Consider the following 13420-nt stretch of genomic DNA (forward strand, 5'->3'; position numbering starts at 1 on the left):
TCTTGTAATAAAAACTGTTATGAAAATGTGGATAGCCACTTCTCTTTTTTTTTTCCGGCCAAGTTTTGTTTTTATTAATCAAACGGGCCAACTCCAATCGGCCGAAGCCCAAGTACACCATGTACCAAACAAAAAGCCCACAGACACAACGGGCTACAACATTAACGGTCGAAGCCCAAAGTAAACTAAAAGGCCCAAAGGCCCAAACATTGAAACCGGACAGCTTGACCTAGGCGCGCGACAAGGAGGCTGGGATTTGAACACGTGTAAGAATCTGGGCCATCAGTATGACACGCGTCGCCCGCCTCGACTTGACCGAAACCTCTTCGCACAGCCGCTGGAACTTACCACCGACAACCTCGTTTCGCCGGAGCTCAGAGACTGAAGAGCCTCCAACGAAACCATATCCATTCTACGCCGCTCTGTCTTCACGCCAGAGAGTTCCATCGATCTACCGAGATCTCCTCCGACTATGTATCACCTCAAACCCTAGACAGGCGAGCCGAGAACCACTGCTATCCTCCTTTTGTACGTCCTCGCCGTTGCCGGAGAACTTCATCATCAACCGAGATCTCATCCGCGACGGCCCACGAACCCATACCTAACTACAAGAACCACACCGCACTTATCACACCTCGATCTAATCACCACAACCCAAAGGACATCGGGTTCCAAAACGGCAGCGTGGAGCTTTGCAAGCCTCCACTCTCCATGACCAGAAGCCGGCGAAAACGGAGCTTAATGAGCCTCCCTTTCCCGGAAGCTAAAGCGGCGACAGTGGATCTGAGAAAACCTCCACCTCCCGCATAAAGACCGGCGACGATGGATCTAGGGTAGCCTCCATCTCCCATAAAACACCACCTGAACATGCAAGCCGCTCCATCTCCACCGGGAACCTCCAATCGATCGCGTCGTTACTCCAAAAAGCCGAGCCACCGTTGATGGATGGTTGCAGTACCAGAGCTCCGACAAGGCGGTCGATGATGGGACTGCGAAGAAAGAGCGGAGATGGACAACTACAAAGGACGGGAAAAGGGTCCGACGACGGCACGGACGCTCACGCGCCGGCCGTACGCCGGACCCAAAAGTAGATCTGGTTTCTCGCTTCCTATATCACTTGACGTTATCTCTTTGACAATGTGGATAGCCACTTCTCATATCAACTTTTAATTTATTAAATTAAAAACCCTTGAGGAAACAAACGAGAGAACCATTCTTTCTTTCTTTTTCTATGTTATTGTTGAAAGAGGAGAATTATTCTCGTCTGTTCTTTTGTCTCTTCGTATTTCCCTTCACGTTGCAGAATCCGAGTTTGAAAGACTCAAAACTCTCGCATTTTATCTTTCTTTCTTTTGTTGCAGCAGGTTATGTTGTTCTTTTGTTTGTTTTGACTGATAATTCTAAATATTTCAATTTACTGTATGTGATTGTCTCAACACATTTCTTGACTGTTTTTCTCCACATGCGAATCGGATCTTTAGCTTCTTTCTTCTGATTTGATCTCATTCTGTTCTTGGTTCTCTATCAGTTGAATTTGAGAGTACTGAAATTGGATATCGTGAACCACATCTTCCATGGCTAAGGTGGGTCATACCCATGACTTTAGTTTTACTTATTTCCAATCTATCTTGTGCATGATAAAAAAAAAATTAACCCAATTATAATTCAGATCATATGTTTCCCGTCTCTGAATGTAATTTTGACCTTGCAGGTCATGAAAAGGGTTTCTCAATTGTGGGCGTACTTAGCAAGTAAACTAAGGCAATGTAATACAAGTTCTGAAAGCCTAAGAGCACAGTTGCTGCTGGATCAAGTAAGAGTTCTTTTTCTAATTTCCATTCATGCATTTTGCAGAAACAATTAATATTGCGATAGAAATTAGTCAACTGATCGGAGATTAAGCAACGAGTTGCATCTCAGGAGAATTCTGCAATAAACATAATTTGATTTTAGTCGAAGGAATAAAGTTTGCGGTAGAATTTAAGTGGATCTAAGACTACTGGTAACAGTAAGATATGTAACAGTTACCAAAACAATTTTTTGTCACAAACCACAAACCAATAACAATTTAGCTAATATGCGATATGATTTCAAAAACTGTTTAGGCTTCCAAAAAAAAACTGTTTAGGCTTCTTTTATCTATTTGTAAGACAAACAATACAAAAAGAAAAACGTTATACGTTGATATGCGCCAATTTCTATTGAAAATTTAAAAATTAATTTCATAAAATTTATAAATTAATTTCATAAAATTTAAAAATTAATTATCTTTAGATTTATCTTAATTTTGTTACTATTATTAATTATCAAAATAAATAGAATTCACTTTTTATACATTCCAGGTCTTTAAAAAAATAACTTTAAAATATTAAAAGTTTTTATAAATAGTTGAAATATTTAAATAATCAAATTTTAACACCAGAAATATTTTATAATTTCAGATGAGATGTAGATAATTTTATGTTGTCTATGTTTTTTGATGAATATTAATAAAATTTAATGTCATATGTTATGAAAAGTTGGATTGTTTTTCCAAGAAAGAGGAAATTCAAGATTTTGATAACTAATGAATAAAAAAATAATGTATATAGTGGGTGTATAAAGAGATTTTCCACACAAAATAATATTACGATTGTGTTTTTATTTCTTCTAAATTCAATAATATAATATATATATTGATAAAAAACTTTTTCATGTATAAAAAAAGTTGATGTTCAATGAACATAAATAAAATTTATTATAACAATCATCCAATTAATATTTATGTGTTATTAAATATCTGTAAAATGGTTGTACCTGCATGTGCAGGCAAAATACCTAATATATTTAAATCTTTATCTATTTTTGAAAATATTGCGTCATTGAATATTTAGAAAATTATTTTCATTATTTATTTATCTAAAACTATCTACTTTAAAATACAGTTTATATTGTACTAGGTATGGACCCGTGCGTTGCACGGATTTTATAGATGTTTTAATTTCACGAACAATTAAAAAGAATGAGAATCATTTCACATTAGTTTTTGGATTTTTCAGTATATATTGGTGATTTATTTTAGTAATAATAATCTGTTTTCTTACATAAATTTTGATTAGTATTTCTATTTCATTAATCATGGTGTTTTAAATAGTATATTTGTTTTTGTTCTTTTTTAAAATAAATGCTTCTCTTTTAATTATTTTTTAAATAATATTAGTTGTAGTTAATCGAAACATATAGAAATGTGAACTGTTTATATTGTTTAAGACAAATTAAAAATAACACAATTCAAAATATTAATGTTACACAACAACAATCAATATGTATTATTGATAGTGAGCTAAATATCAAATATATTTCTAGATAAAACATCAAATTTGTTTACTTTAGCATTCATGGTGTGACTTTAACCCTTTTCTTATATATCCTATATTATTAAAACCTTATTGATATATAATATTTTGTAGAATATTATTGTCGTTATGTTTTAAAAATCCAAAGCTCTGCAGTTGTAGTGACTCTTGATTGTGCAGTGTATCATTATAAGACTGGACTTAACAAATATAGAACAATGTTTTTGAGCTTAAATTTAATTCTTGTTGGTAGTCATTGCATAGCAAAGTCCTATAGAGGTCTTTTCAGTTTGAAAAGTCATCTTGCATTTGTTGGTATGAGATTTATTCTAAGAATAAAAATTCATTTTCCCCCACAACTTTCGATTAGAATTTCTGCTTCAATAATCATGTTGCCTAGGCGAGTTATTAGTAATCTTGTTCCATTGCTTTTAAAATTTTTTGTCATGTTATTATATATTTTATTAATTATGAAATATTTTAAAACATGTCAAAATTTTAAAATAAAGATTACTATCAAATAATCTTTTACAATTATTTTTTTCTTTAGGATTTTATAAAAGGAAAACTATTATTTAATAATATTTTTACAAATATTTTTTAAGGATTTTTAAAAAGTAATTTTCTAAAAGAATTTTTATTTTATTTTCTTAGTATATATATATATATATATATTTTTTTTTATTATGAGATATTCTAGCACATGTCACAATGTTAAAAGGAAAATTACTATCAAATCATCTTTTGCATTATATTTTGTTTACAATGGAAATTTATCAAATAAATAATTATTTTTTAACAGAAAACTTTTTTATTTTCTTAGTATATATATTTTAAATTATGAGATAGTGTAATACATATCACAATTTTAAATATATAACGGTTATGTCTCACAATCATGTTAATTTACACATATCACAATTTTGTAATTATATTTTCAATTCAGATTTTAGAAAATAAAATTAGTATTAAATAAATTAGTTTTGAATCTTTTTTTTAGGATTTGGAAAAAAGAAAATTTCTAAAATTTATTACTATTAAATAATTTTTTGAATTATATTCTTACTGTTAAGTAATTATTAAAATTATTTATTTTTTTCAAAATTCGTTTTTTTTATCTTAGTATATATTTTTTAATCATTAAATATTTAAACACATGTCACAATATGAGAAGAAAAATTATCAATAAATAATATTTTTCAATTATCTTTTGTTTAGGATTTTTTTAAAGTTATTATTAAATAATATTTATAATAACTTTTTTACAATTTTTTTATTATTATCGTAGTAAATATTTTTTTAATTATGATATAAATTAATAAATATTACAATCTTAAATATAATTTATGTGTGTTGCGATTATATTATTTAGCAATTTTGAAGAATCAAAATTATAAGAAAGTTTAACACATATCACAATTTGTCACAATAAAGTTAATTAGCAACTTTGAAAAACAAAGCTCAAATTAATATTTAACAAATATATTATCAATTAATTAAGATTTAGAAAAGAAAAATTAGTATTAAATAAATTAGTTTTGAATCTCTTTTTTTTGGATTTTGAAAAAGGAAAATTTCAAAAATTATTACTATTAAATAATCTTTAAAATTAATTTTTTTTTTCAAATTCATTTTGATTATCATAGTATGTATATTTTTAATCATTATATATTCAAACACATGTCACAATATTAGAAGGAAAAATATTATCAAATAATCTTTTGCAATTATCTTTTGTTTAGGATTTTAAAAATGTAAAATTACTATTCAATAAAATTTATAATTAGTTTTTAACAAAATTCGTTTTTTGTTATGAGAAATTTTATGTTTACCACTTTCATGGTATCATTTTTCATCTTTACCACCACTAAAGAGACATTTTCAAAAATACATTCTTCATTAAGTGATAAAAGACTATTATACCCTTGTTCTCTCTATATATAATAAATTATTATTTTAATAAATAAAAAATTATTTTTTTATGTTTTCGAATTATACTTTTTCAAATTCAAACTTTTTTATAATTTTTTTCTGAATCCTTTTTTTTTCAAAACAAATTTCAATTTTTTTGTTTGAAAATCGAAAATTATGTTTGAAACTATTTTTTGAAAAATTTTAAGTATTTATTTATATATTTATTAAAATTCTAAATTTCACATTCCAAAAATCCTACCCCATCCCTCAACACTAAACCTTAAGTCTAAATTAGTTAACCCTAGAGGTATAAGTGTATTTACCCTTAATTTAAAGTAAGGGTAAAAGTGGTTAGTGTAAACATGAAAAGTGGTAATATGAATGTGATATTTGTAGTAATTTCCTTTCTGTTATTATCTTAATATATATATTTTTAATTATGAGATAAATTAATACATATCACAATCTTAAATATATAATTTTCATGTGTCACGATCATGTTATTTAGTAACTTTGAAGAACCAAAGTTAATAGATAGTTTAACACATATCACAATTTTAAATATATAACTGCCAAGTGTCACAATCATGTTAATTAACAACTTTGAAAAACCAACCTGGATATAATCTTTTATAATTATATTTCCAATTAACATTTTAGGAAAGGAAATTATTATTAAATAAATTAGTTTTGAATCTTTTTTTGTCTAGGATTTTGAAAAGGAAATTTTCTAAGACTTTAAATAGATTTTAGAATTTTTTCTACTATTAAATATTTTTTTAATTTTTTTTTTCTAAATTCATTTTTATTATCTTAGTATTTTTAATCATTATATGTTTAAACACATGTCAAAATATGAGAAGGAAAATTACTATGCAATAATATTTTGCAATTATCTTTTGTTTAGGATTTTTAAAATGAAAAATTACTATTAAATAATATTTATAATTACTTTTTAATAAAATTTGTTTTTGTTATTATCTTATTATATTTATATTTTTAGTTACGAGATAAATTAACACATGTCACAATCTTAAATAAATAACTGTCATGTGTCGCAATTATGTTAATTAATAACTTTGAAGAACCAAACTTTATATAACAAGACTGAGGTAATTTATATTATAAATTGATTTTGTTTTACAATCTCGAGTCTATATTGTCGTACATATTTATTTACACAGTAAAGCTTGATTCATATTAATATTCACTATCTATTTCATACAAAAGTAAAAGTTAGCAGACACATGTCCATCTACTATATCAGAGAGAATGTAACACCCCGACTGCCTATGGTTACTGGGCCACCCACGCTCGCTTCTCTCGGTCCGTGGGCTTTATCATGTTCCAACGGTTGGTGCGTTAATTTTTCGAAGGCCTGAAAGTTTTGTTTACTGACCCTACAATCACCACATGACCTTTCTCCGTGTTTTAGCCACACTCGCACGGTATCGCGAATCATTTCCCGATAGGTTACCCATTCTTTTACTACTCCAGCCTAAGCACGCTTAACCCTGGAGTTCTAAACGAATGTGTGACGGAAAAGATAAATCAACTTTGGTGATATAGATAGCTAAATCAATTTTCTTAAGTCGTTCTACATGTCATAACCCGGGATGTTACAGAACAATTCATCACTTTTTATGGCAAAATATCACACTATTACATGGTTATTCATTGAGTTTCTTATACATCCGACAACTTCACCATTTGCTCTAATACAAAAAATGAAAAAGAAATAAGCAAGTAAATGCATTTATGGATTGAACTCCCAAAACATGGGTAATTGGATTGACAAAATAATACAATTGAGCAACAAAAGTTTTAGTTACACAACAAAAACACTAGCAGACAAATATAACCAGGGCCATGAGCATGATTAACCTGCAAACCCATTAGAGTCTCTTAATAAATATTTTAGTAATTAAATATAATTAAGAACTCTAGTTAACAGATACATTGATTTTTCACTCCAATACTAGTTTCTTATTTATAGGTTCTTAAAAAAAATCAGACAAGAAAGCAAATTAGAAACAAGGAAATTGCATAAACAAATCCCAAATGAAGTTACTGCAGCTGAGAATTGCAGGAAAGAGTATCCTAACATTTTACCATAGGTGAATGATTAACCCTCTCTACATCGTAGCTCGATAAAACTAATTGAATCTACTGGGATTACTTTTTATTATAACTATGCTACGATGGAACTACTAATCTAGATGATGATTCTAAATTAGAGAAAAACCAGTGCTCTCTGTAAACAAGATAAGTACGAGAGCAAACATAATAACTCAAGATACCTTTTATCGATACAATCTACACAAAAGAACTCTCTTCTACAACTCAGACAGCTAACCAAATCCTCAAATCCTCTGGTTCCACACCAATGGCACCTCTTCTTGGCCTTAGCCAATTTTCCATTGAAAGGAACCACCTTTGCAGAAAATCACACAAAAGCAAAATTAAGAAACTAAATGTGTACACAAAAAAGTGTAAAGCTTTAAGTTTTTTTCTCAATTACCTTCATTTTCCCAAAATGTATAGGTTCAATATTATTAGACCTGAATCTTCTCTTAGTCAAAGAAACAGGTTCTTCACCTACTTTAACATCACAAGGAGAAGGAGATGACACATTGCTTGTAGTCGGAGAAGGTGGAGAAATAGCCAAATTAAATCCCTACCCTTTAAAGCCATTGGCCATCCCTGAGCTTGTATTGGTGTTGGCTCAGTAAATCCCAGCTTAGCAATTGCGTTGAGAATGTTATCTATCAAACAGATAATCAAAGAGATAAGTCCACAAAATTAAACCACGAAACCAAGAACAAAATAATCATAACTAGAGAATGTTAGGTGAACAAAGCAGCATACTTGCACTCACTAGAGGGAAATAGCATCGAGAATCTTATCTATCAAACAGATAATAAAAGAGATAAGTCTACAAAACACAACCACTAAACCCACAAGACATGAACTGAGAAAAAGTGTTAAACAAAGAAATCTATATGTATGATAAAACAAAGCTACCAGCTCGGATAATCCATGAAAAAATACAACCTTTACACAGAACCCTAGCTTAATACTGATAAAACATGCAATCTATGAAACTATGAGATCCGAAACAAGAGAAAATTTTCCCAGATTGGTAAATCAACGATCCAATCAAAATTATCCAGAAAAGAAAAAATCAATTGAAGTCAGGATTTGAGGATATATAAACAAAAAGATACAAAATCAGTACCGACCAGTTTGGCGTTGATGTTCTTGTTTCCAGCGGTGGCCATGTTTGTTAATCTGAAGCTCAGGAAATCGAAAGAGGGAAGAAGATAGAGCTCACAAGAGACCTCGCTTATTATGTTCCCGAACTAATTAGACCATCTCCAATGGTGAGAATCCTTAGGAATATTAAAGTATTTTTTTAAATAACTAAGAATTCTAATCAAATTTGTATGTAGGTTGTCCAATTTGGAATCTTTAAAAATAAAAAAATTAATAAATTTTAAAACATGTGAAATTAAAATATATATTTTTGCATGATTAACTATCAAAAAAAAATAAAACATGTCAAATTTAAATATTTATTTTTGCATGATTAACTTTCATTAAGGAAAAAAAACATGTAAAAATAAGATATTTATTTTTGCATGAGTAACTATCATTAAGAAAAAAAAATTAAAACATGTTAAATTTAAATATTTATTTATTACATGATTAAATATATAAAAATACAATAATTATTAATTTAAATATATTTTCATCACCAAATACAATAATTATTAATTTTCTATAGCAATTCTAATATTTTAATCAATTTTAAAAGTGGTTTCTATAAGTTATTTAAAAAAAAAAATTCAAGTTTCTATAGCAATTATAATCTTTTAATGAGTTTTAAAAGTGGTTTCTATAAGTGATCGGAAGACGTTAGCTCCGATGATGATCGGAAAAGAGCTTGCCACATCACTAAGGATTTGCTCCTTAAAACTTCTGCTCCTTACCAAACTGAGCGTTGTTAATATTATTTTATTCCAATTAGTCTAGGATTATGTGCTAAGGACCTTCAAAATATACCGTTGCGGCTGGTCTAAGAGCCCTAGCTTATGTTTATTGCTATTTTTTATTTTTTTTAATTCTAATTAAACTAAAAAACGCTCGTAAGAGCTCCATTTCTTAAATGTGGGGTGCGCTGCTGTGAGCGCAACTAAACAAATAAACAATAAGTGGGAAAAGGTGAAAGAAGGAGGATCTCCGGTGGAAAAAAAATCTTTAAGCCAACCAATTAGTTTTTCGTGGACCGAAAAAAAAATCTTTAAGCCAACCAATTAGTTTTTCGTGGACCACTTAGGCCTTTTACTTTTCCTTATCTGCCGTCCTTGCTGTTTCCGTAATCGATTTCTCCACTTCAACTTGAATACTAGTTAGTGTTTGACTGTTTCTTGAAGTTGTGTTAATTGACTCACGTGATAAAGCGAGGTAGGTTATCTTTCTTTGAAACAGTGCTCTTGTTTTGTTTATAAAACAATTACGACGATCGAAAAGACAGACATGCACCATAATATTTTTTTTTCTGCACTTTCAACATATTATTTTATATACTATTCCTTTTATTGTAACCCAAAATGATAAAAACCAATTTTAAATCATTTTTGACGACTTGCGCTTTTTGAAAACTCCTTTTTAGTTTTTAGGTAAGGCATTAAACTATTCCATTAGTATATAATATTTTAAAACTTCTGCATACACTAACATTAATGAGATATAAAAGATCTGAGCCAATCTATTTATCAGTTTATTTCATAAATATTAACATGATATAATCTGGGTTATTGACCCAACTAAAAATGACGCAAACAAATTAAGGATCTTACACCATGATTATACATAAGAAATCTAATAGGTTTCTTAGTTTTTTTTTTTTTTTAAAATAATAATTAAAAAATAAATTAATCGCGGGCCGCCATGTGTCAGTGGGATCATGAACAGTGTAAGAAATTCACTAAAATCGGTTCAGTAGAACCCACGCATAAAAAAACCCAAGACCCAGGATAATCATGTTCCTAGAACTGGGTTTGAGATTGACAGACGAGAAGAGTCCATGGTCACGAATAACTATTGTAAGCCATGCAAATTTAACACATACCTAGTTAATGGAAAAATTGGATTCGTAGTTTCGTATAGTGATTGATAGCGACAGAGAATCGAGTGGTTATAAATAAACTTCAACAGTAACCTAAAAAATCAAGTTTCAGATTCTAATATTTAGATTTTTGTTTTGTTGTTCGCTGAAGAAAAACTCGAAACAAATGGAGCAGCAAACTGAAAAAGCGGACAGGGACACTGCAACCGTTTCGCCGGCGGCTACAAACGGGAACAAGAGTGACACAGGGAAGGTAATAAAGGAAGAGGTGAAGAAGCAGTTTTGGCTCTCTGCTCCACTCATCGGCGTGAGCCTCCTCCAATACTCTCTCCAAGTCATCTCGGTCATGTTCGTTGGCCATCTCGGCTCACTTCCTCTCTCTGCTGCCTCCATCGCCACCTCCTTCGCCTCCGTCACCGGCTTCACTTTCCTGGTCCGTTTCTCTCTGAGTCCAAGAGTTTAATTTAATCTTTACACTTGTTTCTGACTCGATTTTTCCAAACAGATGGGCACAGCTAGTGCGTTGGAAACACTTTGTGGCCAATCGTACGGAGCAAAGATGTACGGGAAGCTAGGCATCTACATGCAGAGAGCCATGTTTGTTCTCCTCATACTCTCCATTCCTCTCTCCGTCGTTTGGGCTTACACTGAGAACATCCTTGTCTTCGTCCACCAAGACAAATCCATCGCCAGCCTTGCAGGCTCGTACGCTTGGTACATGATCCCAAGCATCTTCGCTTACGCGCTTCTTCAGTGCCTAAACAGGTTCTTGCAAACGCAAAACAATGTCTTCCCTGTTTTTGTATCCTCTGGAATCACTGCCTGTCTTCACGTGCTTCTCTGTTGGGTCTTGGTCTTGAAGTCTGGTCTAGGACACAAGGGAGCTGCTCTTGCTATCTCTGTCTCTTACTGGTTCAACGTCATTCTTCTCTCGTGTTACGTCAAGTTCTCAGCTTCTTGCTCTCAAACATGGACCGGTTTCTCCAAAGAGTCTCTCAGCCAGATCCCTGCTTTTATGAGGCTTGGCTTTCCTTCCGCGGTTATGGTCTGGTACGTTTAACATCCTCCCTTTCTTTTTTTTTCTTTTATTATTATTATTATTATGATTATTCCATGTTGCTTTAGTTTCATGACTCTGCGGTTGTGAAATAGCTTAGAGCTATGGTCGTTCGAGCTTTTGGTTCTCTTATCTGGCCTCCTTCCTAATCCTGTTTTAGAAACTTCAACCCTTTCAATCTGGTAAGACTGATTTACATTCTCTCTCTTTTTATTTAAAAAAAAAATTATATATCTACCGATCGAGTTGTTCTTGTTGTTGTTGTTTGTTTGTTTTTACTGATTTCTACCAAAATTTACAGCCTTAATACGTCACTAACACTCTGGATGGTACCGGTTGGCCTTGGTGGCACTGCAAGGTATAGAAATTAGACAAATATCCAGAAAACTAAAAAACTAAAAAGAGAGAGCATATAAACTCACTAGTAATCTTGATTAACACTGTTTTTGCTTGGTCACACATTAGCACGAGAATCTCGAATGAGCTAGGAGCAGGGAATCCTAAAGGGGCAAAGCTGGCTGTACGTGTTGTTGTAGCTATAGTAATCGTTGAGGGTCTTATGATGGGATCAATTCTGTTAGGTGTACGTAACAAATTGGGATATGCTTTCAGCAGCGATCCTAATGTCATCAAGTACGTTGCATCTATGATACCTATTGTCGTCGCTGGCAACTTCCTTGATGGATTCCAATGCGTTCTCTCAGGTTTGTCTTGTGAGAGTAACAGCTATTTGTTTGTTGAAACCAAACCTGCTTTGTATATATATATATGTTTTTGATTGTGCAGGAGTTGCTAGAGGGTGTGGATGGCAGAAGATTGGTGCTTGTGTGAATCTCGGCTCATATTATCTAGTTGGAGTTCCCTTGGGGTTATTACTAGGTTTCCATTTACATCTCGGTGGTCGGGTACAATTTTTTTTTAAAAATAAATTTCTTACATAGGCCATGTTTGGTTGACAGTTGATAGCTGATAGCAATCAGCAGCAGCGACAAGCGACTGTCAAACGAATAAGGCGTATAATCATAGTAGAGCTGCATAGTTAAATGTCACTTGTGCATTTATTTTACAGGGCCTTTGGCTGGGAATTGTAATGGCTTTAGTTGTTCAAGTCCTGTCTCTTTCCATCATCACTTTAGTTACAAACTGGGATAAAGAGGTACTCCGAAACCTACTGCGTTATCTAGGTTTGGTCCTAAAATCTCTTTTTAAGTAATCATTTCTTTTTTTTTTAAGGCCAAGAAAGCCAAAGACAGAGTCGGATCTGATGATGAGGTTAAAGAAACTGAAGCATCAATCAGAAAATGATGAGGCTCAGAAACTACTTTGATTTTCCTGCATCGTTGTGTTTCAAATTGTATCTTCTCGGTGAGGTCGAAGCTTTCCCACTGCTATGTATCTTTCTTGGTAGAAACTTATACCGACTATACAGTGAATTGTTGGCAAAACTTGGAAACTGCATTGTGAATGGCAAAATTAAATATGGAGTGTAATGATTATTAAATAACTGATTTGAGATTGATATCATTTATTCAGAGTGATTTGGACTTTTTTTTGTGTGTAAAATCACTGCGATCGCATAAAACAAACAATTTCATCCCTAAGGTGAATGGTTAAATTCACTCCAGTTCTAAAAATCAATCAAACTACCATGTTATATTAGGTAAAAGAAGAAATATATTAAATTAAAAAAAACAGCTGAAAAAAATATCATCTACAAAACTCTAACCCCTAAATCATAAATTTTAAATTGTAAATCTTAAACCCTAATTTCTAAACCCAAAACTCTAAACAATAAATCTTAACCATAAACTCTAAACGCTAAACCCTTGATTCTAAACTCAAAACCCTAAATCTAAATTTTAAATTCTAAACCCTAAACCCGAGATCATAAACCCTAAACCCTAGATTCTAAAGCCAAAATTCTAAACTCTAAATCTAAAATTTTAAACCCTAAACCCAAAATTCTAAACTCTAAACCCTAGA

The 13420-nt window shown here is 31.4% G+C and overlaps 2 protein-coding genes across 11 annotated transcripts; one reads left to right on the forward strand and one right to left on the reverse strand.

The window, feature by feature from the left end:
• The first annotated feature begins 1128 nt into the window (after window positions 1–1128).
• LOC111208275 (protein DETOXIFICATION 17) lies at window positions 1129–12984 on the forward strand. Of its 2 annotated transcripts, XM_022707240.2 has the most exons (11): window positions 1129–1364; window positions 1529–1583; window positions 1712–1813; window positions 10532–10813; window positions 10886–11430; window positions 11533–11619; window positions 11739–11795; window positions 11903–12141; window positions 12224–12342; window positions 12507–12593; window positions 12671–12984. In XM_022707240.2, exons 2-11 carry the CDS (start codon window positions 1575–1577, stop codon window positions 12740–12742), a joined length of 1599 nt encoding a protein of 532 aa, XP_022562961.2. In that variant the 5' UTR covers window positions 1129–1364; window positions 1529–1574; the 3' UTR covers window positions 12743–12984. The 2 variants fall into 2 exon arrangements, with proteins under 2 accessions (XP_022562961.2, XP_022562962.2); XM_022707241.2 differs by lacking the exons at window positions 1129–1364; window positions 1529–1583; window positions 1712–1813 and adding an exon at window positions 10211–10357.
• Window positions 6004–8885, reverse strand: LOC106437971. Of its 9 annotated transcripts, none has more exons than XM_022707244.2 (5): window positions 8488–8885; window positions 7931–8014; window positions 7771–7850; window positions 7550–7683; window positions 6004–7133 (listed from the first exon to the last, which is right to left on the reverse strand). In XM_022707244.2, the coding sequence occupies exons 1-5, from the start codon at window positions 8528–8530 to the stop codon at window positions 7094–7096; spliced, it is 381 nt and encodes a 126-aa protein (XP_022562965.2). In that variant the 5' UTR covers window positions 8531–8885; the 3' UTR covers window positions 6004–7093. The 9 variants fall into 9 exon arrangements, 4 of the variants coding, with proteins under 4 accessions (XP_022562965.2, XP_048619306.1, XP_022562963.2 ...); XM_048763349.1 differs by having other exon boundaries at window positions 7771–7847; window positions 8488–8882; XR_002660250.2 differs by having other exon boundaries at window positions 6004–7683; window positions 8492–8872.
• Window positions 12985–13420: the final 436 nt, after the last annotated feature.

The sequence above is a fragment of the Brassica napus genome, chromosome C7, assembly GCF_020379485.1.
Source record: "Brassica napus cultivar Da-Ae chromosome C7, Da-Ae, whole genome shotgun sequence".
In the NCBI taxonomy this organism is placed as follows: domain Eukaryota; kingdom Viridiplantae; phylum Streptophyta; class Magnoliopsida; order Brassicales; family Brassicaceae; genus Brassica; species Brassica napus.